At 45.9% G+C, this 24631-nt stretch overlaps 7 protein-coding genes across 7 annotated transcripts; all 7 read right to left on the reverse strand.

Annotated features, from left to right (window-relative positions):
• Positions 1 to 371: 371 nt before the first annotated feature.
• On the reverse strand, positions 372 to 5832 carry BDCG_08556 (vacuolar protein sorting protein). Its single transcript, XM_045424339.1, has 3 exons — positions 5527 to 5832; positions 1169 to 5461; positions 372 to 1092 (listed from the first exon to the last, which is right to left on the reverse strand). The coding sequence occupies exons 2-3, from the start codon at positions 5017 to 5019 to the stop codon at positions 441 to 443; spliced, it is 4503 nt and encodes a 1500-aa protein (XP_045273070.1). The 5' UTR covers positions 5020 to 5461; positions 5527 to 5832; the 3' UTR covers positions 372 to 440.
• A 1031-nt stretch (positions 5833 to 6863) lies between these two features.
• Positions 6864 to 9773, reverse strand: BDCG_08557 (uncharacterized protein; the record flags this gene model as incomplete). Its single annotated transcript, XM_045424340.1, has 3 exons — positions 6864 to 8233; positions 8399 to 8555; positions 9720 to 9773. The coding sequence occupies 3 exons, from the start codon at positions 9771 to 9773 to the stop codon at positions 6864 to 6866; spliced, it is 1581 nt and encodes a 526-aa protein (XP_045273071.1).
• Positions 9774 to 12767: 2994 nt separating this feature from the next.
• Positions 12768 to 14387, reverse strand: BDCG_08558 (uncharacterized protein). The gene is made up of 3 exons (XM_045424341.1): positions 14157 to 14387; positions 13586 to 14089; positions 12768 to 13530 (listed from the first exon to the last, which is right to left on the reverse strand). The coding sequence occupies exons 1-3, from the start codon at positions 14217 to 14219 to the stop codon at positions 13483 to 13485; spliced, it is 615 nt and encodes a 204-aa protein (XP_045273072.1). The 5' UTR covers positions 14220 to 14387; the 3' UTR covers positions 12768 to 13482.
• Positions 14388 to 14902: 515 nt separating this feature from the next.
• BDCG_08559 (uncharacterized protein) lies at positions 14903 to 18232 on the reverse strand. The gene is made up of 2 exons (XM_045424342.1): positions 15863 to 18232; positions 14903 to 15805 (listed from the first exon to the last, which is right to left on the reverse strand). The coding sequence occupies exons 1-2, from the start codon at positions 15980 to 15982 to the stop codon at positions 15287 to 15289; spliced, it is 639 nt and encodes a 212-aa protein (XP_045273073.1). The 5' UTR covers positions 15983 to 18232; the 3' UTR covers positions 14903 to 15286.
• Positions 18233 to 19368: 1136 nt separating this feature from the next.
• On the reverse strand, positions 19369 to 19821 carry BDCG_08560 (uncharacterized protein; the record flags this gene model as incomplete). Its single annotated transcript, XM_045424343.1, has 1 exon — positions 19369 to 19821. One exon carries the CDS (start codon positions 19819 to 19821, stop codon positions 19369 to 19371), a length of 453 nt encoding a protein of 150 aa, XP_045273074.1.
• A 1065-nt stretch (positions 19822 to 20886) lies between these two features.
• On the reverse strand, positions 20887 to 22236 carry BDCG_17815 (uncharacterized protein; the record flags this gene model as incomplete). The annotated part of the gene is made up of 2 exons (XM_045426872.1): positions 21209 to 22236; positions 20887 to 21053 (listed from the first exon to the last, which is right to left on the reverse strand). The coding sequence occupies exons 1-2, from the start codon at positions 21363 to 21365 to the stop codon at positions 20887 to 20889; spliced, it is 324 nt and encodes a 107-aa protein (XP_045282603.1). The 5' UTR covers positions 21366 to 22236.
• An 870-nt stretch (positions 22237 to 23106) lies between these two features.
• On the reverse strand, positions 23107 to 24594 carry BDCG_08561 (antigenic cell wall galactomannoprotein). The gene is made up of 2 exons (XM_045424344.1): positions 23585 to 24594; positions 23107 to 23516 (listed from the first exon to the last, which is right to left on the reverse strand). The coding sequence occupies exon 1, from the start codon at positions 24192 to 24194 to the stop codon at positions 23634 to 23636; it is 561 nt and encodes a 186-aa protein (XP_045273075.1). The 5' UTR covers positions 24195 to 24594; the 3' UTR covers positions 23107 to 23516; positions 23585 to 23633.
• Positions 24595 to 24631: the final 37 nt, after the last annotated feature.

Below are 24631 nucleotides of genomic sequence, written 5' to 3' on the forward strand. Positions count from 1 at the left end.
TGAACATCATTTTCAAAATATGACTAGTATTGTGTACAAAGTTATTATAATAGCTCAGAAGCATGAATTTTAAAAATCCGTTAAGTGTAGTACATAGTATCAATGACATATAAGAACCTCAGCAAACAAAAATGCCAAAATGGAAGAAGAAGAAGAAATGAATGATATAGCTTTATTTACATGCGTAAGTTTTCATCTAAAATAATCTCATTCTCATTTCCCAGTTCCATCAAAGAGGGAGAAGAAAAAGAAGAAAAAAATGGTTAAGAGAGCAAATGATGAACAGCAAAAAAGAGGATCGCTCATACACGCCAACACCCCCCCCCCCCCCCCAAAAAAAAAAAAAAAATAAAAATAAAAATAAAAATAAAAAAAATAAAAAATAAAAAATAAAAAAAAATAAAAAAAAAAAAAGAAGAAGAAAAGGTATTTTTCTTAAATCAGACCTGACCATTTCTCTCCTCGCCCTCCTCGTCATCCTCCAAATCATCAGTCCCAAGCAGCTCATCCTCATCATCCACAACACCCACATAATCGCCTCTCCGCGCCGCAAAGGCGCCCCTGGAAGAATACGGTTGTCGCGAAGAACCACTGCCAGGCACACGAATATACCCACCGAGGCTACGCCAGAGGCTCGATACTAGAAGTGGCAGCGCAGTAGCCACTGCGACAATACCCGCCACGATCGTCACAGGAATCGATATGAGAGGGGAATCGCGGTCGAAAAATCCTCCAGAACCCGTCTCGCCCAGACGGATGCGGCCGAATTTCCCATCCCAGTGCTGATAGACGTAATATCCAACAGCGGCAGCGAGGCCGATGGGGATGACGATGGCGAAGAAAAGACCGATGCCGCGCAGGCGCGGGTGTTTCTTCTCGAATTCCTCTTCCTTGTTCGGGCAAGGGTGGGCGATGATATGGTTGAGCTGCTTGCCACCTTGGCACTTGGTTAGGGGGATGCGCCGGTAGCCAGTTGGTTCATACCATTCGATGGCTTTGGGATCCTCGGTACAGACGAGTTTCGGGTCAAGGGGCTCGAGGCCAGGGACTCGCGCACAGGTACCGTCGGTTTGCGGCTCGTAGTTGTAGTCACTGCAGAGGGCAAAGTCAGTTCTGTTCCGTCATAGGCACACCATTGAACACTTAATAAACGTTGGGGTGAATTTACCATTCATAATCCGATCGTGTGCATTCGCAGATATCACCGATAGAGTCGAGATGCTGTATCTCTCGACCATTATAACAATCCTTCTCGGGCCGTTTGCGATGGTACTTCGCTCTGTGGCCGAAGAGACATCCATTAGGCTGGAGGGGATGCTTCGGTTCCCAAAGATAGTAGTCATCTGCCTCCGGCTTCTCTTCATTCAAAACGCACTGCTTGGATCGCTCTTTTAATCCTGAGAAGTCTATATTGACAGTGGCCAGGCCAGGTTTCTTCCCTTGTCCGACTTCATTTCCCCAGAGCAGGAAATTACGAGAAGTATCTGAGGGTACGGTAGATATATCCCGAATCTGCATCTCAACTTCTGAAAACTGGTACTCCTTCCAGCTCCTCCCTTCGTCGAGAGAATACAGGAGCGTTTTTGTTGGTGTGGACTCGGGTACGAGGACGATGATGGACCCACTGTCGCCATATTCCCATTGATATTTGCCCTTCTTCGCCTCTTCCCAGCTGATACCAGCATCTCGAGTGATAAATGTATCAGCACTGCTTTTAGGTGTCAAATACTCGCCTACATTGCCCGTTCCTATCATAATGCCAACCGCCCCGGGTGACGAGTATGTATCTCGGGGATCGACCCGCTCGGTATAACTGTGGAGGTGCAAGGCGCATGCTTTGGTTGGCTTGCCTCCTTTGGTTGAGCAACCGTAGGCGCGTCCTTCAGAGTCCTTGCCTGGTGGGGCCAGAAGTGTCCACTCGGCGCCATCGTTGTGAGTAATCATGGTCCTATACTTTTTCGCGGCACCTTTTTCAACATCGTCCACGTTCGCGACGACATTAGCCATCGCAACGCCCTCCAAACCCTGCATCTTTTCAAAGTCGGCATATCCGCGAGAGTTCCTATTCACCGCACTCAAGCTAAGAACATAGGAGGTCCCGTTGCTATTGCTCTTTATGAGACTTCCATATTCGTGGTCCTCTAGATTATTGACGGTAACATGGAGGAAGGCGGCATGCGTTCTGCTCTCTAGGACGGTATAGGCCCGCTGTATCGGAATTTTAACGTTGGCAGGGAGTTCGGCGTCCGCGAAGGTCTTCCCATCAATACTAACACCAACGCTAAGGGAGTCTTGGGGCTTCTCTCCTCGAATAGCCACGATAATGAACTCTTGCATCGTCGCGAAGTCCAGGATATTGTTATAGTGGACTTTTTTCTCCGCGAACCAATCCTCTGATGAGATGAGTTGCAAATGTTTGCTTGAAGGGTTTTCATCCTCATATTGTTCGCAGAACACGATTTTGTCACTTGAGCCGCGGGCATCTCTTTTGATGAACTCGCATCTACGGACGTATCGCATGAGGAAGTGCCACTCGGCCCCACGGTTCGTAGTGTAGTAAGCAACAGAGTGGCACTGCCCTCCGCTGCCGTTGCACTCTTCGGCACCGGTCCAAATAAGCCAATCTCTCCGATCTGGGTGGAAGGATAGGGCTGGCAGCTTGTCTTGATTAGGGGGCAGAGGTGCTTTGAATTCTCTAAAATTCTCCCCACGGTCAAGGGTGTACCACCCCTCGCCGCTGTTTGTCAGAAAATACGCCACATCATTGAAATATCTATGTGGCTCTATCCGAGTTATTGTTTCTGCCTCAAAGATTCGTTTCCACCGCTTGCCGTGATCTCTACTGATAAAAATTTCCTGCTCAGAAGTGATCATGATGACAGTTTCGTCATCGCCCCTACTGCTACCTGTGCGTTCGAGGTAGAAGTAATCTCTGTAATTGTCCGCGGTGAAAAAAGTCTTCTCAACGGCGATCTCGCCAGCGGCTGGCGTTTTCATCGTATCCGAACAAACGCGTTCTATTGGTTTATCGAGTTCCAAACCCCCTTTCTTGATGCACGCGTCACCAGGGATCAGCCTAAATCCGGAGCTACCAGTATACTTGTCGTCGGGGTTTTTGCAGGCGCCCTCAGGGGCCAGTAAGCTTCTGGCTGGGACGCAGCTCTTTCCATCCTCGCTGCGGATGAAGTTGAAATCACATTCGAAATCTTCTTCGGTGCACTTGCAAGGCTCAAAGTTAGGAATAGGATCCTCAAACTTCTTCTTGATGAAGCAATTAGCATCCGCCTTTCGCCTTCGGTAAAACTGCTTATGGCCCATCAGGCAGTCCGGCTCCTGTTTCTCGTTTAATCTGGCTGGCCACTTCTCGAAGTCAGGATCCACACAAGTGCGTTCCTCCATCTCGGCAAAGTCAATAGCTATGACATAGTGTTCCACATCGGAGTCAGCTTTGGCAGATCCCACAAGAACAAACTTCAAGCTTGTCGAGTCAGGCATTGTGGTTAGAATTTTGGCACGAATTTTAACGTCATCGGGTAAAGGTAGGGATGCCTTTTCCCAACTCTTTCCATGGTTGAAAGAGTATGAAATCTTGTTTGTTCTTCCTTCATCGTAGACGGCGACAATAACAGAGCCTTGATCGCCAAATTCATATTTATGAGCATCACTCAGAGCTTTCTTCCAGTTGATCCCTGCGTCGTCGGAAATGTATAAATCGCCATCAGAGTAGTCCTTGAGATGACCACCTGTGTTGCCAACTCCCATAACTAATCCGGGAGCAGGGCTCGAGAATACACGGCCATAGTTCGTGGCATCGGTGACGGAGTGAAGGTGAAGGTCTTGTTTGCCAGCCTTTAGGGGCTGGAAAGTCCTCCCATCATCAAATGAAATCCGGCTGACAATTTTCTTCTCGACGACAGATGATTTTTCAACATCTTCCCAGTTTTTAACCGTATTGACGAGAATAATACCCTGTATCGTAGCGATCTTCTCAAAGTCGACCAGCCCCTGCCTATTCCGGTTTGTATGCTCAATGTTACGCGTAAAGTAAGTGCCATTTGAATTTGACGTGAATAGGGTGCCCATGGCTGACGAGTCGGTCGACACGACATCGACCTGGAGACTATAATTTGTGGATTCCAGGATTGTATAGGCGTCTTCTTCTATTCTTTGCCCGTCAAACTCAGCTCGATGCCACCCTGACGCATCATCTGTCACAAAGAGAGCCAGCTCGTTCGTCCTACGCGACTTCGTCGCAGCCAGTAAGTGCCGCTTCGCACTCGCAGTACGTATGACGCCACTCACTGCACGGCCGCTGTCAAGTCCAGCTTCAATCCCAGAATCATCTTTGAAAAACCGATCTGAGTAAAGGAGGCGATTGTCTTCGGGCCATTGGGAATGCAATCCTGATACGACGCAAAAAATCCTGTCGTTCACCTCCTTAGGCAGGTCGAGCCCATCTCCAAACATGGGTGTTGAAACGGCCCAGGCACAATGCCGTCCCTTCTCCATTAAGAGGTGTAGCGTTTGGAATCCATCCGTCGTGTAATATGTTCTCTCCACACAGTCGCGCCCGGAACATTTGATGCCCTGGAGCATTACCCTGTTCGAATCCTTGCCGTGGAAAACGAGTGGAAGCTGATATGGCGAGAGCTCCGCATCGACCGTAAACTCCCGCCAGGTCATGGCCTGATCGTTGGTGACCCAATGTTTCCCTCCCTTGCCCAATACGTATGCCTTGGTCCTATCCATAGGATGTGGCATGAGGGACCAGGCCTGTCCCTTCATCTCACCCACATCGACGATATCCCATTTGGTACCAGCATTCCTCGACACGTACACATCGCCGTTATTCCCATCCTGCAACATCACGACGTCCGAGTCATCGAAGTAGAATAGGTTGACGGGCTCATGTTTGAACTTTGTCACTGTTATTTTGGGACCGTCTGCCTTCTTTGCGCTGGTGAATGCGCTGGCTAGCAGCAAGCTGCCAGCAGCCAGCAGTAGCCTTCGGAGGATCATGACGTGCGTTGATGTGGTTAAGGCATCTGTGAGAACGAACCGGAGAGGGCAGGGAGACGCTGAAGGAGTGCGGATATGGATAAATCAATGCGTTCTATTGTTGGTATGCAAACGGGTTCTCGAAAGCTCTCGACCGGAGATAATTAAATATGTATTCTAGGTGATCAGGCGCTAGGAATTGGTGGGTACCAATGAGGTAGAAACAGTGTCCGGAGCTGGCTGGAATTTAAACAACAACTGCAAAATCAAAGCAATAATGTTACTAGAGCAATAAATAGATCAACCCGAAAGTTACAGCAGCTTCTTCTCAAGTTTCTCGTTGTGATGGGGTGTATTAATGATATGAGTGTTGACAATGTGTCCTCTGAGATGTTGTGGACGTTTGTCCGCCGTCCGTATTGTTTGGCCCAGCTTGGATCCCGTGTTCCCATCGCCCGGCTGACTAATAACTAGTTACTCTTGGGCATGTTCCGTTCCTGGAAAGTCTGCCGAGCTTGATATACATACATTCTGTACTCTGTAATAACCCTTCCATGGAATATTCCGCGCAGGGGAACGAACTGTTGGGGATGAATAGAATCTGAGAATCGTGTCATAGAGCTGGAGATTTGAATGATCTCTTGTTCAAGTCATCTATCTTGTTACCTGAGCATTGTGTTAGTGATTGAATGTTATTCTAGGTCAAGAGCATATATGGCACTTTTAAATTCCGGGCAAGGTCTTCCTTTGTGCGAGTACTAGAAGCTAAGTATAACTACTTGACAGTAGACTAAACTTGACCAGGACTAAAATATCAAGAATTTAAGTCCAACAGACAGTTGAAACCCAAGGGAACTGTCTGCTGGTTCCACTGATTGAGTTGCTTGGTTCTGGTTCCGGGTACACGTAGTACAAGAAATAGTGGTCTAGAGGCCCCTGCAAAAGTATTGTCTCACACTAACTTAAGAATTTATGCTGAAATATGCTTGCTAGTGTAATGAATCTCCAGGCCACACCACCTGGGATTTGGGTAGGTAGTGAGCCAGTAGGTAAGCTAGGGGCATTGGCCTCTATAAGCCCTCTGAGACTCCCTATCCTTTTAATTAAGAGACGAAAACTGGAAGACAGCGTAGACGTATATAGTGATATACATGTACATGTATATATATTGTCCAAAATGTTTACGACTGGTAACATATCTGTTAACACAGAGATAACGAGCGGATAGACAACCATGCTACATGAAGCGTTGGGCAAAAAAGCATACAGAAATTCGCACCGGCTGTTTGCCAGAAGCCGCTGGCGTCAGATGTATTTGAGAGTCCGCTTGGAGCAGAAGGGGATCAACGATATAAAGATCGGATGAAGGGGAGACACAACGAGAAGAATAGGGGTAGAACAAGTAAAACAAGGTAGCCACAGAAGGATGAATATTGAAAGGCTCACTAGCTTGGCTGTGGTAGAAAAATGGTAAATTTGCCAAAAAGTAATAAAGTATGATATAACGCAGCAAACGCTGGCAGAATAAAAAGAAAAAAGGAAGGTTAGCCAAAAGGGGCATAAACAAATTGACAAAATAGCCGGAACAATAATCCTGATCACGGTCCAGTCCCTCCCTTTGCTCGTTTTCGATTGGCTAAAAGACGAATGTGACATCAATTAAAAGCAACTAGAGCGCTAAATAACATTATGACTGTGGCCTCAAAATATCCTTTCCCTAGGAATATGCGAGGACAGAACCTGTATAAAAAAATGAAGGTAGATAGATTAACGTATAAAACTTAGCCTAAATGGGAGAAAAAAAAGGGGGGACCATGAGTCCACATCGTTTTCTGCAAGTTTGAAGTAATCGCCGTAAAACATGCTCAACCGCGCCGCTTCCGGAGCTTGCGCCACATCTTCTTCACCATATTCGTGTCTTCGGCTGGCGCATTCCAGATTGGGTGGTTTTCATCTACCGCTGGAAGTTCGGCCAACCGCAATGGATCATCAAGATCCGGAATGCTGTGTGACACGTTCCCAGCTGAGTCCGCCGTGCGCAAGTCAGGCCTTGTAAGTGTCATTTTTAGCGTCATCTCGCGGTTGCCAGGTGTATTTTGGGCATAGCCAAGCGGGATGGGTTGTATAGATCTTTGTGGGGTGGATTTTTCGACACTGAACTTCCTACTGTGTGATTTGCGGGGAGATGGTGAGGTAGTGCCGCTTGTTGTGGTGGGAGATTTGGTATGGTGGGAATTCGGGGAAGGGAGGGTTGGGGAGTCCATGGAGAAGTCGACCAGATCCCCATCCTCGTGGATGATGTCTGGGAACTCAACGGTGCTGGCGTCCTCCAGGAAGGTTCGGGCGGATTCGAGGGTTGTCCGTGGCTCAAGTGATAGGCGAGGAGGATGAATGTTCTCCTTGTTATCGAGGGATGGGAATCCGAATTCGATCGCTTCGTCGAATTTCTGTGGGGATGCGAGGTACACTCGTAGCTTCAGACGGGCTTCTGGATCTTGGTAGTATTGTGCGGGACTATCAAGAGAAGAGAGGGACCCTTGAGATATATGTCGCAGGATGGGTACGCTGGATTTGGGGCGAGAGAATGAACGTTTGTGAGTAGTCGACGGAGTAGAGCTTATGAAGGACGAAGGGACGGTGGAAGATTGGCTAGTAGAAGGGATTTTGCTCGATATGCTGTTTTGGCCACGGGTTGTGGAACTGAATGACAATGTTCGACGAAAAGAGGGCTGTTGGCGCAAAGAGGGTGGTCGACGCTGCAACCGCAGGCCAGAGGACCGCGACGAAGGCGCCGATCTGTGCCTGTTGGCATCCGTTATATGAGTGTGGTAGTCACCAAGACTAAGGTCAATTTCCTCCTCTTCATCTAACCAGCGGAAACTATCGTACAAGCTGTCGTCGAGGCCAATGGCAGAGTCAACAGCTCGCGCGGATGACGCCATGGAATCGGAAAATGAGAAATTGGCACTGGTGGGTAGAGAGCAGATTGATTCCAAGGACTTTTTTGCTTGGTGGCCGAGTTTGTACAGTGCTCTGTCCGCTGAGTCGAAAATAATGCTGCTGCGCCAGCCCCCAAGCCGAACTCGTTCTTCTCGACTAAAATGTTGTTGTTGGACCTTGGATGGTAACGAGCGAAACCAGTCCGAGTCGGCTTGAGCGGCGAGATAAGCAATCCGCACCGATTTCGCTTTGCGGAGCCGGTGAAATGGTCGGTTTTCTTTCAGAAGTGGTTTCCCTGGGTTGTATGGTGTTATTATTTAGGGGTCCTTTGAGCCAGGCGAAAAGCTGTGGGGGTCAAGCTCAACGCCCAGGATCACCGAATGGGGTAAATGTCGGGAAGGGGAAGGGAAGAAGGGGGAGACGAGACGCCAACCATCGCTGCTACTAGGGGGAAACTTACGGGTCGGCGTTGTCGGGGTCCTGGGTCTAGCGTTTGATATGCCGGATAATAATGAGAGGTCGTCGAACGGATGGGGGCGGTTGCTTCGGCCATCGTCGTAGGCCAGCTGGGTAAGTCGTAATTGTTCCAGGCGAAATCGTTCTAAATTAGAAAATAACTATTGGATTTTAGCGAATGAATGGTCAGTCAGCGAAAGGCCCCTTCGTCCCCTGGAAGATCCTCAAAGTTGCGGCCGTTTTCAAAAAGAACTGCAAGAAAAAAAAAAAAAAAAAATGAGACATGTGCTTCCCAGACAAGCGTCAGAGCCAATCGAAATCCAGGCGCCGCCAATAATTCAGAGCCCCTGGCCACTAGGGGCAGTCATTTCGAGAAGCCAAAATAGTTATGCAATATTTTTTGCAAAATATTCAACCCCAGGCCAGCAAGACTGGTCACTCAAGCGGGGTTCCATCCACGCCACGAACGATCATCTTGACCGTGAAACAATGACCAGTTGCCAGCTGCCAAATCGCACACACAGTGATCAAGCATCAATTACTGGCAAACTTCTGGGCTCGTCCAACAGAAGTTCATGACGCTGACCTGACCTGTCGACAGTCTGGTCACCGGCATAACTAGTCTCGAGCTAAACAACGCACCACTCGAGCGATAGCGTGAGGGGCAAGAAGGCCACAGAAAAACGGGCCCAGCGCAACACAAATCATCCCATTCATTCACGCTGGGGCTTGGGTTAAGCCAGTCAGGAGCGGAGTCTCTCGATCGTTACAGGGTTGGAATGGAGCGCGACGAATTGGCAACAGCCCAGCCAACAGAGCGACAACACCACCGCCCTTGCATAGCGCCCAGCCCCTAACTGTCGCCACCAGGGCCGATGCTGATCAGCGGTAGAGATAATTTATGACGTCTCGCACCTTTGGGTGATGTGAAAAGAATCGTAGAAATATTTGTCGTAGCAAACATTTCGTAACGGCTTGCTCTGTGTCTCAAAATAAGAATAAAAAGGGAAGATGACAGCTGCAGAGAACACTCCATCCCCCGTGCTGTGAAACGGTTCGCAAAACCCTCAGACAGATTTCACATCTGCTTTGGGTTGCTCATGGACGAGGGGTTTCGGTCCCAGCTGTGAGATTTAACCGCCGGTAAAATGCAGTAGCAAAATAACGGTGAGGGAGTGATATGCTGTACGTCCGCTGCATGGAGAGCGAAGCAAATCCTGCATTTGAAACCGCGAGCAACAAAGGACCACAGTGTAGAAATTCAGGCAAAAAAATATGAGCACGAAACAAACCAAGAAAAAAAAAAAAAAAAAAAAAGGGCTTACTTTGCGCCTCAGAGCGGGTGGTAGCGAGTAGAAATCATCCGGGTGGTAATCCATCGTGTAGTGAGTAGAGTGATGCTATTTGCTTGGGGCTATCTATTGCGCGAAGCAGCAGAAGGGGGATGAGGCAGGTAAAGAGAGAGTGTGAGTGAGCCATGCATGGACAGCAACAGCTAAGGAGCGAATTCGGAAGCTTTCAACATAAACAACAAACAATGATCGAACAATAATGAAAAAGGAATGAAGCACTGTGCAGAAGGAATGTCGGTCATTAAAAAGAGAGGGAAAAGAAGGGGGAAATCAAGAAAAAATCGAGGGAAAAAAAAAAAAGAAGGGAGCGCGTGAGGGATAATTCTATCACCGCCCATCGAGGCTGGAGGAGACAGCTATCAAGCTGGAACATAAGCCCTATTTCCAGACCGCGAACCGGACTGGTCAGTTAAAAAAGCAAAGCAGTTTACATGCGTTGTTAAGCTGAACCTGTTGAACCTGTTGAACCTGTTGAACCTGTTTTCCCACTGGCCGTTAGCCGCCGTGTCTTAAGTGCTCCCGTTGACAGATTGCAGCTCATATACAACAAAACAGCTTTGCTGGTTGGCCTGTGAGATCAAGAGAATATCCACTTGTGCTCTGTGTCATGGGCCTACAAAATAGTGGCCTTCATAGCATACGTGACATCTAAGGGCCTAAATAGGTCGTCGAGGGGTCACCAGTACAGTACACTACAAATCAATTTCTGTAACGTGGATGGAGTAAGTAAGTTAGTTATTTAGTAATAGGTGCAGACAATGTTTGAGCTAAAATAATACAACTCCCTATCGAGGGGGGGGGGTGAGATTCAAGAGTGCCAGCCACGAGCGTCGAGATGGGTAGAAAACTGGCTTTTTCAAGGCGATTGCTAAATATAAAGCCCATGGTTCTATCCTTTCCCTGTTGCTAAAATGATGTGTACGGATTAGACTTCCCTGCTTGCAACCATGCCATGCAGAGAACAACCACACATATTTAGAATAATAGACGCAGCACACACCTCCCTTCTGCCAAACTTGAGCGTAAAGAGAAAGCAGTTACCAAAGATGTATCTATCTTATAAAGCTATGGAAAACTCGGTACATACAATACACCCATGGATGCATCTCTCAAGCTTCAAACGAACCAGTCGTACAGGTTGAGGGATTCCAGCATTTTTGGATCCATCATCCCATGCCATTTCCTGAATTCCAGCACAGCTGCAGCTCAAGCCCTAAAACTTTCGTGCGGAGGATGAGCTTGATTGTGGAAAGCCGGTGTGGCTCAGAAATCCACCGAACTGGGTAATTTCTTGATTTCTGCATAAACAGGAATTTCGCTCTTGGTCATATTAATTAATGCGCTTCAACGATGCATCGCGTTCGGAGTTCAGACGACTCTGGTCGACATGCGCGCGCTTTTGCTGCTGCTGGTCCCTAAAAACTCCTCCAACCCCACCACCACAACGGCCCCACGAGCTAAATAATCTTCAAACGGCCTATGGAGTAAATCTGCAGGATATTCTTGAAAATCCAAGCGAGCAGCCTTCAAGTGCATGGGTGTCTAAGCCTTTGACGTGCCGGATTTTAATAAGTGGCCATGCTGAACCGGCCAGAATCTTCCCCCTCATTTCTAGTCAAGACCCTAGATATATGTCGACCTGGCTGGCGGGGCAGAGCTCAGAAAGAGAGGCACTAATTGCCTTTCAGCCTGTGTACGCTGTGTACTTACTGTACATGTACTGTACATACAACGATTTGCCCGGACGCTTCTGGAGGAAGATTCGTTGTTCGTGCAAACCCTCTCCCTCAGTCCTGCTGCTGCAACTACCATGTTGAGAAAATAAATGGCATGCCGCTGGTTTTCAAATAAATTTCGAATCCGTCTGGTCTGGTCTGGGATGGGATGGTTGCCAAACGGCACTAGGTCCCGTTAGCGGTCATTCATTGAGTTTCGATCTGTCCCTTTTTCTTTTTGACTCGTTCTAGTGGAAACTTCCCAGAGAATGGATGTAACTCCATCAATAGTCTGAAAGCTTTTCATCCACAAGTCTCGACCTCGACTCTCGCCTGCGCGAATTTTCAACTAGTTGTGGGCGATCCGGTAACGTTAGATCTCAGATCGCCGCCGTTGAGTCGGGGATAAACATTCATATTCCCCCCCTCCAACTTCCAACTTCCCCCGAGCGAGCTGAGCGAGCCTATGGCAACGAGCAAGGGGAACATGTGCGGTTTGAAGATTTTATACATTTGTCTTTTGTTTCATGAGAAAGGGAGTAGATAGTAGATAGCATGTGTTGAGCTACTTCTTTTTTCCCTTTCCAGATTCCAGGTTTATCTTCTCCTTTCAATGAGATGGAAACTCTTTTGAAGAGGAGCATATCAATATCAGATATGATATCCCCCCTTGCGCCTCGTATGCGAGCCTTCCTTTTTTTTTTCTCTTTTCTTTTTCTGTTTTCTTTTTTTCTCTTCTTTTCTTTATTTTTCAATGAGGATTCAGCGGCGATTATTGACCGAATTACAACGCGCACCGTTCATGTTCATCCCATATACGGCGTACTCTACCTTCCGCGATACTGCAAAAGCTACAACCCAGTATCCCCTTGTCTGGGTGTGAGGACGCAATTAGCACACAATATCATTAGTTGTAACAACTAAGCTGTTAGTTCAGAAGTATCAATCAGTAATTTCTCATACTTCAATCTGATTTATTATGTGACTCTTCTCTGATCTGCCTCTCCCTGACTTCAGCTCTGACTTCTTGAGAGAGAAATATAACTTCTATGGATGATTTTCAATTCTCTAATATCTCTTCTAAATCAAATTGACCTATTCTTTTATTAGATGGTATAAAAATAGATATATAATAAAAATAATCTATCAGTTCATTTCTGATATTTATTTCATCTTTAGAAAGTATTAAATTCAAATCTATATAGTTTCTTCAACATTCTTCAGTTATTATTAATATTAATTTAAGAGATTTATATACTCTATTCTCTCTCGACATTTTGAAGCCTAATATTCAGAATATTACAAGGTTTATTAATATTTATATAGAGATATAGATATCAAAAAAAATTCAGTCATTAATTCATAGAATTAATAGTTAACTATTTCTATAGAAATAAGCATCTTAGCTTACAACTCTACATCTTACTAATCTCAAAATTGGCATAGGTGGTGTAGCCTAGATTATCAATAATTTCTGATCTGATATTGCCCTTTTTCAAGCTGGCAGTGCACTCAGTTCCTTGCAAATTGCTGCTCGGGAGATCTGAAGATGTCATGGAAATAGAGTTCTGACTGGAAATAGTAGAAAATGGATAGGTTGTATGAAGTATGCTCAGGTGCTGTCACAAGTCAATTTTTTACATGAAACCGCACAACCTGCGGTATGGCTTTTGTACTCACTGATACTGGTCCCTATTGAGAGACTTGATGTCAATGGCAACCTGTTGGTAGCATGAGTGATACCAGGGGAAGTAGCAGGACCCGGACGTCTTACCATTCTTCTAGGGCTTTGGTATCTTGGGATGTTAAGGGCGGCGGATGACGACTAGCAGCTTTAATAGGGTATAGCGTGGTATATTGGGGTATTGAGGGTGGTAGGTGACGGGCAACCTCTGGGGTATAGCGGGGGGCTTAGGTTGTGTGACACGTTGGGATGCTAAAGGAATAAAATGGGGTTATGAAGCTTGTTTTTCTTTTCCTCTTCTCTCTCTCACATATTTATGAGCATCAGAACTGCCGCCCTAGTAATATTTTGTGTTCGGTTTGAGGCCCTGTTTCTGGTCCTTTGCCTGAAAATGTCATTAGTGTTGAGGAATTAGGTAGCAACAGTTCTAAGATACTAACCAGAGATATCCCAAAGTCCTCAACACATCTAGCTTCAATCTCGATCCATCTACGTTCTCTGATCCCAATGTAGGTGATGTCAGGATAAGTGATAGCAACATCAAAGTCTATCCACATAACCCTTTCCAAATCCCCAGGGACGATCATAATGTTCCTGGGGTAAGGGTCATTAAGCTCAATCAAAGCTGAATGAACCTGCTGAATGCTGGTGACTGCCTTGGCCATTCGTTCTTGACTGTAAGTGACACAATTCATCTCCATAGGATTAGGCAGGTATTCAATCAGAACTGCATATGGGAGATGAGCATCGCGCTGAAAGACATTCAAATGAGGAGCAAAGACAGCAGGGTCCAGGGATAGCGTGTAGCCGTAAAATTGCGGCACGAAGCCCCGGTCACATACGCCATGGTGTTTGAGGCGACAGTAAGCTCGGATTTCGCAGCGAGCGTGATTCAGATCACGTACACCATCATCAGCGTAGCCTGGGTCTTTATTGATGTGGAACTGAATGTTGGTTAGATAGGAAATAGCATGTACATGTATAAGAAAGTGATGGCAATGAGCCACATACAACTTTCAAAACGCGGGGCTTGCCATCATAGTATACGTGGAAGATAGACGAGGCTTCTGACATTTTTAGTTCCTTGATGAACCTGGTCTTTTTAGGGTCAATCTCAATTTTCAGACTGTCGTCAAATCCTTTCTCCTTCTCATAGATAGTGCCCTCTGGGCCCAGCGGCAGATTGGAGTAGAGTAGGGGGGCATGAGGTCAGAAATAGATATTATTCTAGCCGCTGGGTTGGGTTGTTGCATCGTTATTGTCAAATGCCTCGTTAGTGTCATCGTTGCCTAGATGCGGCCGGAATTAGGTTATTCCCGTTTCCGACATGCCAAGGCCTGCAAAATCATGTGATCAAGTCTCTGGCTGGTCCGTGCATCTATCAGGTTTCAACCTCTCTCTCCCTCTGCGATCATGTTTCTCCGCACAGAGTAAGCACGGATGAATCTATATGTCGATATCTCAACCGGGCGTGAGAATTCCATGACATATAATAATGTATATTAGCGGTGGGTGCTTGGTGGTGGTGGTGGTGCAGTGCACTTCCGTCATCGAGATGTAGAACAACAATGCAGTTGAATCCTCTTGCGGCTGGGAATTGGCCTGTAAGTTCCAGTGTTATGATTAGCTCTTTGAAGCTCCAATATCTAATTCAATGGAGAGAGGTTTAGATGCGTACATCAGCATTTTGTTTGATTCTCCTCTATTTATATATAGGGGAAAATGCTCAGTCGCGTGAAGCGCCCATGGCCAAGGCGCGATGGATCGCCATGGAGTTTGCATTAAAGCATTATTCAGGGGAGATTAAAAGCACCTCTTACTACTACGTACTTTTACTTCTCAATGTAATCTGAAGCTACAAATACCATCCATCGCCTTAGAGAGAGGAAAACAAGGAGCACAGGGAACATACTACTTTACTCAACCGGTGGCAGAAGATAGCCAAATTTATTTAGAAAGGTAGGTACACAAAGTCAATGAACGTAAAAAAAAATCCCTTAATGTTCAAACCAAGCCATTCGAAATCCATCTCACGTAAATACATAGAGTCTCAGCGATAAGCTCTCTCCCACCCTGTCTGTACACGCTCATCCTCCTTGCCTTAACGGACATGTAAAATCCCTGGTCATACACGAACCCCCTTAAATCCCACACCGCCCTCGAATAGTCGGATATTCCGCAATAGTCGCCCGAATCGTAGCAGCCATCTCATACCCGCCATACCTCTCCAGCCCGCCTTCCTCAAACAAGTCGCAGACGGACATGTACAAGGCCAGAATGCGCGTAGTGGTCTGCTCCAGGTTCTCCGCGGTCTCCGCGACCTCGTGGGCGGCCACGGTAGCGAGGCTGTTTTCTGCAGCGACGATTTCGTTCAGGGTGCAGCGCACGTGGCTGGCGAGGAGGGCCATCTGGACCTGGGTGGAGGGGGAAATGTCTGTGGACGCGCTGGATGTGGTGCTGTTGGTGGTTGAGGCGATGGAGGGGGCTTCTTCGTCGTCGCCGCTGTCGTTGTTGGTCTCCAGTTCCTCCTGCTCGTCGTTGTCGTTGGCGGGGACCGCGTTTTCCGCTTCCACGGTGTTGTTGTTGTTGTGCGTGGTTGCAGCGGTGCTAGGAACAGCGATGCTAAGGTCATTGAGAAAACCCTCTTCGACTTTGAGATCCTAAGACAAGTCTTTTGTTAGTGATGTAGATGGTTAAAAGAGTCCGAGTCGACTTACATTCACATTTGAGAGGTTTTGTTCGAAAGCAGGCAATGCTCCTTCGACCTCAGCATGTTTCTCGGTAAAAGGTGCAAATTCATCCCCAACACCAGCTTCTACCTTACTGGAGGATGCCATGATGGTTCTAGTAACAGTGGTGCCGTTTGTAGATCCTGAAATGACCGATGAGAAATCGCAGTCTTGATATTCAAAATTGGCCGTATGGACGGATCTATGCCAGAAATCAGCTGAAGAGAATAGTCCAAGAAGAGAAGAAAAGAGAAGAGAAGACAATACAAGAAATCAGATAAATATAAATGACAGCCATGCGGTTAATCATGCCCACAATGAGAATGAAGAAGAAATAAGAATGCGGCAATGAACTCATACATGCTGGTGTTGGCAGGATGTTTGTGCAGGCAGCATACAATGGAGAAATCATGATTGTGAAAGATTTCATGATAAAGAGCTTCTCAAGCCTCAAAGAAGATATTAAGTATACAAGTAGCAAGATTAAATCACCAGACCAGAGAATGTCAAGTTGAGGTATTCTTGCCTGAAGAACGCAAGAACACCCAGCATCTGCTGTAGGGATACCAGCGGCAAACATTCCAAAGAACAGGAGACACGAAAGTGACTGGGCAACCAGATGGATCGCTGTCCAGTGGTCCGTGGAGAGAAGGCGCCGTTTTCAGCGGGACATGACGAGACGCCCTGTAGGCAGAGAAAGAAGCCCTTCTCGTGGAGATTGGATTGCTGGGAGTGAGGTGAGTGTGAGAGCTCGTAGTTCAGGGGCGGATGTGAAAACAAACAAGCCATAAAATTAACGCATGGAAGAAAAGATGACTAAAGACCAAAGAAGAAAGGGAGTGCAAACAGAGCGCAGTCCGTAGAATAAAATAAATAACATTGGATCAAGAAAGCAAAGAGACAAGGCCCGGCTCGAACGCACGCCGTTCCCGATTAGAATTGGCAGACGAGTGCAGTATAAGGGGGTCAGCAACACGGCGCGGGAAGGACGCGCCAAAAATGGGCGGGCATTCCCGCAGAAACCAGCCGCGGAGGGGATATAAGACCCAATACGGCTCTATTTTCCAACGAGAGGGGTCGGTGGCCTAGTCAGGACAAGCCAGACCCGAGTCTGGGGGCGCGAAAGCCGCCTTCCCCTCTCCCCGCCACACCACTGCACCACTCGGCTGGGGCCAGTCAGGTCAAACCAGACCCGGCTGGAAGGCGCTGGCCCTACCCGACGCATACGATCGACCGGACGGTGGAAAACCCCCCCCCCAAAAAAAATACATCGGGGGGTTTTCATAGCATCGGACTGCCCTGAAACGCGGGCACTCCGGTGTGAACTTTTTGCATTTCTTTTTTTTTCTTTTTCTTTTTATTCCTCTTCTTTTATTTGCTTCTTCTATCTGCTTTCTTAGAAAGCATCTGAATCATTCTAATTATTGCTTCTGTCGCGGCGGGGATGTGTATTTTGAATGGGTTGCAGCTACTGTTGCGATGGCTGCGAGTAGGATGTAGAATATAGCAACTCGCGACGCTCAATACAACACGTAGTCAACTTTATACACGCCTCAGTTATCACTCTATAGAACAGATAGCTTCCATCCCATGAGAAGCAGAAACATCACCAGCAGGACGTGATCCCACTCCTCGCCGCAGCAACGCGAATACTAATATATATTCACCTGCGTGATGATTTGAGCTGATCTACTATATCAACTTTGATATAGAACACTTTGAGGCCCATGTGCTGTACATGGAACGCGAAAGTACGAAATGGAAAAAGAAAATGTCCACAGGTGTGTAAAGTAATAATTCACTGCTTGTGCTGTGCACCACAGAAACCATAACCTTGACATGCCAGACTTCAGTTCACTAACTGACTTTTGTTAAAGCAATAGCTGGCCATGAAAAGAAGACAGAAAAAATTCGTGGATTTCCCACTACAAATTGCTTCCTTCTCCAGTGCCTGGAAGGACAAAAAAGAGCTGAAACGGGTAGATAGCCCATCAAACAGAGCATAGGGAAACAAAGGGTATAATATGTACAGCAGAGAAAGCGGCACATCCAAGAAGAAAACATAGAATAGTGACTTCGAGAGAAGAAAAGGAAGAGATAACGCCAATCTGATCCCAGAAGGAGAATACAATACTTCAACAGCAACGGCTGAAGCGGTTGATATAGATAAACGTCGTCGTTTGGGAAAAACACTCATCACGAAGGTGCTGAAAAGCGCGCTACAGAGCAGATTCATCAAAAACATGATAATAACATCAGTTGATTTATCATGATATATTGGTGGGTTGCTCGTTTCTCTTCGCGGGAGAGGAAGGTTGGTGGGTGGGGGGGGTTTTTACTACTAGAGTACGGGTTATTTCAATGGTTATGCAGAGATTTTTCACCTTAATAAGTCTGCTTGTTACGGCAGCCTATATAAGCTTAATTCCACATAGGACACAAACAAAACACACTAGTACTAATAGAGTTAGTATACTACTATATATAATTTAGTAACTCCACCCCGCAGCATTCTCATCAGGACCGTTACGCCTGTAAGTTGCTGGTTTGCGGCCTCATCTCTGCGCGCGTGACATTTCTGTAACATTCTTCTAACGCTAGTATTAAGACCCGAGGACGAGGCTAATAGTTGCTTGTTTTTAACTAGCGCGGGAGCTCGACTGCGACGCAACTACGCAGCGTAACCAATTACTATGTGCATGCTTTAACATCCGTCCTCCCGTTATCCGTTCTTGAAAAGCTGGCAACCTCTTAAGACCAGCCGCAGTGGGTAATGTGATACGGGGAGGCGACGCACCTGATCATCTGAATGCTCTGTTGAACCCGGAGTGTCCGCTGTGTTAACCTACATCTTTCAAGCTGATAGGGTATCAGAAGTAGTTATGCGTCGAAATGATTGCAGCTTTGCGAAATTTAAAGTAGAGGAGTACGAGTACTTATTTCATATCCCTACCATAGCGACGCTCTTCTAAACGTACAGGATTATCTTGAACATCAAACAGGAAAATTAGGAAAAGTAAATGGTAGCAAGATTCCAGAGGAACAAAATGTAGTGTTTGGATTCTTATTAATATTGTTACTCTTTCTTTCTTTCCTTCCTTTAAAAATCAATCAAATAAGCGTTCAATAGATATGATATCCATCGTCAATGAGAGTAGGTCGCTGCGTCGCCACCAGTCGCGATCTGGTCTTTAGGCACACAGAGGTCGGAGGGGTGGAAATGGGACAATCGTCGCGGATTAAGGTAAGGCCCGAAAAATTGTTAGATGCGGTTGGAGGAGGTCCCGAAAATAGCTGTGTTGAGCGGGGCGGGGCGAAGAAGAAGGCGAGCAGGCTTGCCGGATCGTTATTGGATGCTACCTGTAAGAGATGCTAGGGGTGTTCATATTGGTAAAGGCACGGGAGGATCCACGGATACGATGCGTATAGGGGTTTACTATACACACCATGCAAAAAAATGGCCCGTCGCGAGATAGCTCGCCAGTTTACCTGTCTTACTTGTTCAATTCCGCTTCGGTTTCCTTCTTCACCTGGTCCAAGTCCATGGTCCTAATTGCGCGGTCTACGTCCAGCTCTGAACCCCCCATGAGCTGGAATGTGCCATTCGCCAACTTCTTCTTGATGCTAAAGTTGATTCGAACGTTGCCGACGTCCTTAAGATCAGCCAGCAGAGCTAGAACTAGGGAACTTGACCCATCCTTCTCGTGCTTTGTAGAGGTAAAGTTAGATTCAAGAGAATACCACCTCTCATAGCGGGAAATTAGGTGGCCAGCGCTGTCCTTGGTAATAGTGGTGCAAGTCACTCCGATGTCTTTGAAAGGGTCGTCAAACAACGTGGATCCTGAACAATAGACTCGCAGAACAAACCCAAGTGATCCTGGTAGCCAGACAACGCCATTGTCAGGGCCATTATATTTCGACAAGCTCAGTGCATAAACCGGCGCCATTGGATGTCCTTGTCTCGGCAATGAAAGGGCTTAGGATTTGTTGGGGTTTGTAAGGTGGTGTGCCTGCAAAACGGTGGACGAGGGATGGTATAAAGGGTCCCGTGGATGTATTCGAAGTTGAGATTGTTCTTAATTCAAGATGGAGGTGATAAAATGAGATATGTGTGAGGAGAACCAAAAATGAGACAATTCATAGGAAACGGCGTGAGCTATATATCCCTTTCACTGTCTCTAACAACTGGTTGATTTGTCCTGTGTGACTGTAGTGCGCGGAGGCTCCCGGTAGAATAGAATCGATGGAAGAAGCGGAAGATTCATTCAAAATGGCGCTCCATCAAGAGTATCAGTCAAGAGAGTCTTAATGAATCCGTCATTGATCTCAGGGAACTAGCGTGTAGATTTCTGACATTTTGCACGCAAACAAAGTCAGGTTTGGGTCATTGATAAGGGGTGATTCTAGCATCTTGCCATACACACACTCGTTGAAGGAGATTTCCGAGATATGCACTTCAAATGATATGACGTAGGTGAAACCGCGAACTTCGCACAACTTCTGCTTGTGGAAGACTATATTAGCAGTGGAAACAGAGCAATATCCGGCAAGGAGGGAATAGGAACCGGGAATGTCCATTTCTTTGGCAGTAGACCTGAAAACTTCGAGGGGGGAAATCAAAAGAATGAAGCCAGAAGGTGAACTGGAATTCTTCTTCAAGAGCAAAAGAGGGTGTTGGCTAGATAACCATATTTCCAAACATGAATGCTCTGCAAGGAGGTGTTTTGCAAGAAAGGTTTTGTTCCACACCAGGAAGTTTCTCACAAACGCTTAAATATGATGAAGTCGACCTTAATAGTGAGATAGATTTCGAGCCCAGCATTGTCACTCACTCACTCACCCTCTCTCTCTCTCTCTCTCTCTCTCTCTCTCTCTCTCTCTCAAAACTCCAAGTAGGAGAAGGCCGTACAGCGAAGGCTAAAAGCGTGTGATGCGGTTGGATGGCCCATATATCAATGTGTAGATGACATGACCCAAAAAAAAAAGAAACCCGCAGAGAAGGAAGGTACAGCCTAGCTACCAAAGTAGGTCGGCATATTAACCAACAGGTCGTCTGCAAGCTTTGTAGTACGAGCTGTGCTGGGGCCGGAAGAGATAACAACAGTAGCCTGAGATGTGTCGATGGCGATGAGTTCGGCAGACCCCTGTCGTGTCCCAAGGTTGATCTGCGGGAAGGCATCTGCACGTGATCAGCGCATCTTCCGCGATCATCGATGGAACATCTGCAAGCTCTGTCTCTTGTGATTGGGTGTCTCCTTGTGTATGCAGGATAGGGAGCAAGAGACTCGATGTTCCGGTTCAACGGGTTTGCCCGGCTTGGTTAACTATGCGTACGGGGAATTGTCGTATTTGCACAAACCCACCAGTAGAGAAACGAGGAAGTTTTCTCAAGAAGACTCAATGTGCTGTTATTATGGAAAAATGCGCGGGATCGCCCAAGCCAATCAGCAGCTGCTATATGAATCACCATTAATAGGTTCAGTTTTGACATTTGCCCTTTATCTTATATACTGCCTTGGAATAGAGTTCTGGGAGCATTGTCTTCTCCCTCATCAACTATGAGGGTTGCCCTTGTGTACGCTCATTTGTTTGAAAAGCCAACGTTTCCGAATTCAAAGACAACATAATGCCAAAGATTTCGATAAGGCTGGCTAAAGCGTTCCTTTCAGCTAGCTCATAGCAATTCAAGAGGTTTTTGCTGACCGCAGGACTGAATATTTCACTTTCCTATCTTGCCGTTTAGTTGGCGCTTTGAGAAGGCATATGCGTATGGTTGTTGCTTTGTATTGTTTTATTTGGTCATTTAGCAATCCACAGACTGGGCAATATAGGGGGGTTGGGAAATCATTCCCGATCTCATTGGGTTGCTTGAAATTTGGCAGCGCTTGGGGTCAATACACCATAGACGAGGGCGGGAAGCGGTCAAATAAACGCGTCGATATACCTATTCATCTCTCCCCAATGTAGGAATGTTGTTGTTTTACCATTCCTATTCGTCCACCTAATCATAGCCAAGTAACATTTGAGAGGTATTCATGTGAATATTTTGGGTATATTTTCCATTTTCTTATTCCAAAGGACGCTCCATGGTAAGCCGCGCTGCAGTGTAGAATGCGACCATTTAGGTGGATCCCGCACCGCCCATACCAACCTGATGAAACAGGTATTTCTGACAGCTCGTCATCCCTACACGCAAACCTAGAACGCGAGGAAAGATGCGACAGTCTCGTTGGGAAAGAATTGAGAGTAGGCCCTGATCTTGTAAATTGATGCTCTTGTTGATGCCGTATCTTGAAGCAGCCCTATGTATTCAACAACGCGTGCTCCGTGTTATTTTCTTTTGGGAGATAATAGAGGAGGAAATCAGGCGCTCATGAAAGTTGAAGCTGACCAGGTCCTCTCTTCTGAGATGGGAGGTGATTCCTTGCACTAGGCCAGTGAGGTAACTATTGTAGCTTGGTTATTTAGCTCCAGACTAGGCAATTTTCACATCCAACACCTAGCATTACAGCAACTATCAAGTCTGATTATTATTATTGTTATTATTTATTCCTTTTACTCTTCTATTTCAGTCAGAGACTATGCAGAAGACTTCTCTCAGCAACTTAGACTGAGAGCAGAATTTATTTTCAATCACCCATCTGACTTATCTTCACTGAGATATATACAGATCTCAAGCAGTCTTTACCAATTATATGCACTACTTTTAATTTGAAATCTAGTATGATTCTAGTTCTTTAATATCTTTAAACAGAACTCTTCAGAGAAAGTCATTAAAATAAGATTAAATTTGAGTGAATATAAAGATAATCGGCTATTCTGTCTCTTGATTATATGCGGAGTATATGAAGTGAAAATCATTTTCTTCTAATCTATTGATTAACTCTCTGTAGTCAAGAACTGATCTTAGATTGTGAATGTAATTAATACATCATGATAAAATCATCTTGTGACGAAGATAGGATTTGAATCTGTAACTATGATTGGTGTCTCAGAAGAGTCATCTCTCATAGCCAGTTCCACTACACTAATAATCATTATCAGGTCTTTGGACTTGTGGGTGTTGAAAGCAATAACAATTTGATTGCTAACTATTTATGAATAATATAACACTGAGTTGGAAGCAGCAATTTTGTGAGAGTTTCTGTTCTGATCTAGTTACACTCCAAGAGCCCAGGAAATTTGGCAAAAATGCTGCGTTTTTTTGGATCTTTTGTTCATATTTTAATACATATCAAATCAAAACAATGACAACCAACCTGCAACACCGTTATAGTAACTAGGCACACTTTCCCCCATTTAAAAAACATCATTCCCTGAAATCATTTCCATACATATATGCTTCCATGCTCACAAATATAACCAAAAACAACAATATCACAGACTTAAAGCAGATGCAACTTTTCATATCAACCTCCAAGCATTACCTTAGTGCATCTTTATATTTCAATCTGTGTTCACAAATATAAATCAACAAGAAGAGGGGGAAAAAGAAAGAGAAAAAAGAGAAAGAGAAATACAAATATCAAACACGTAAAGCAGATGCAATTATTCATATCAACCTCCAATCATTACCTGAAATACATACTAACTCCCTGTTAACAAAATAAAATTAAACAACAAAATCCAACACACAAAAGATCTATGTCATAGTTAGAAATTATCAACTATCAACTTCATATTACTTTCTGGGTTGCTCTGCAAACATACCTGTTTTTGTTTAAATTCGTACCAACATACAATCCTCCACCTGGCCAGCTTAGGCAAATGCCTCCAAGGCCCTGGTGAAATCCCTAGCGATGGTCTCCCTGAGAGACGGAGCCACATTGGCAAAGTCAGCTGCCAGCCTCTGCACAACCTCCTGCACAAGTTGTGCAGCAAGTCCCTGCTGGGTGGTAAGTCTGTCTCTGACAATCGTCGTCAAGGGAAAAAGGCCAAACAACAGGCCTCTCTTGAACACTTCCTTCTTGATGATGAGCACATCCATCATCTCGGTGACTTCGGGGTGCAAGTTCAAAAACGCCATGGCAACATTGCCAGACTCGTCGCTGGTGAAGTTGCCGCATGCCTGAGTCGTGTCGACGGCACCCTGGATGGTCTTGGTGAGGGCGCCAGTCCTGACGTAGATTTTCATTGCCGTGAAGATTCCGCCGGTGAAGTCTCGGACGGTAAGTTGGAGTTTGGAAACATTGTTGTTGATGTCATTCACCACATCGGTGACTTGATAGCCATCCGAGCTGGGAGCAGTGGGGAAAGCGCTGATGATTGCGACGATCACAAAGAAAGCAAAGGCATACTTGACGAAAGTGGAGACCCTCATGATTGCAAATGTATATGCTTTTGCAAGGGGTAGAATGATTTCGAAAGTAGATATTGGTTTGATGCTTTGAACACGAACTGGAACTTAGATCTCCAGAAACGGAAAGTTTTCTTGAAACGGACAGTATTTGGAAGATCGAGATCTTGTACTGAGTTGATAGTGGACTTGTATTGAGTTGGATGTATTGGGTAGTAGACTTGTAGACGGTTATGAACGTGGTGAAAGGGTAGAAAAGTACGGTTGCGAGGACGATGGATGGAAGAATTAGAAAATTCCCCCCGGGACGGAGGGGGTCCCGGGGGAGATATATAAGAGAGGAAGGACATGAGGCAAATTTGAGTGAACTCTTTTAATGTGATATACTTTTAAGATCAAACTGAATATGGATTCTCACTTTGTGCTCTACCCCAATGGTAGAAAGCTGATATATGTTTAGG

The sequence above is a fragment of the Blastomyces dermatitidis genome (genome assembly GCF_000003525.1).
Source record: "Blastomyces dermatitidis ER-3 genomic scaffold supercont1.11, whole genome shotgun sequence".
NCBI classification, from domain to species: Eukaryota; Fungi; Ascomycota; class Eurotiomycetes; order Onygenales; family Ajellomycetaceae; genus Blastomyces; species Blastomyces dermatitidis.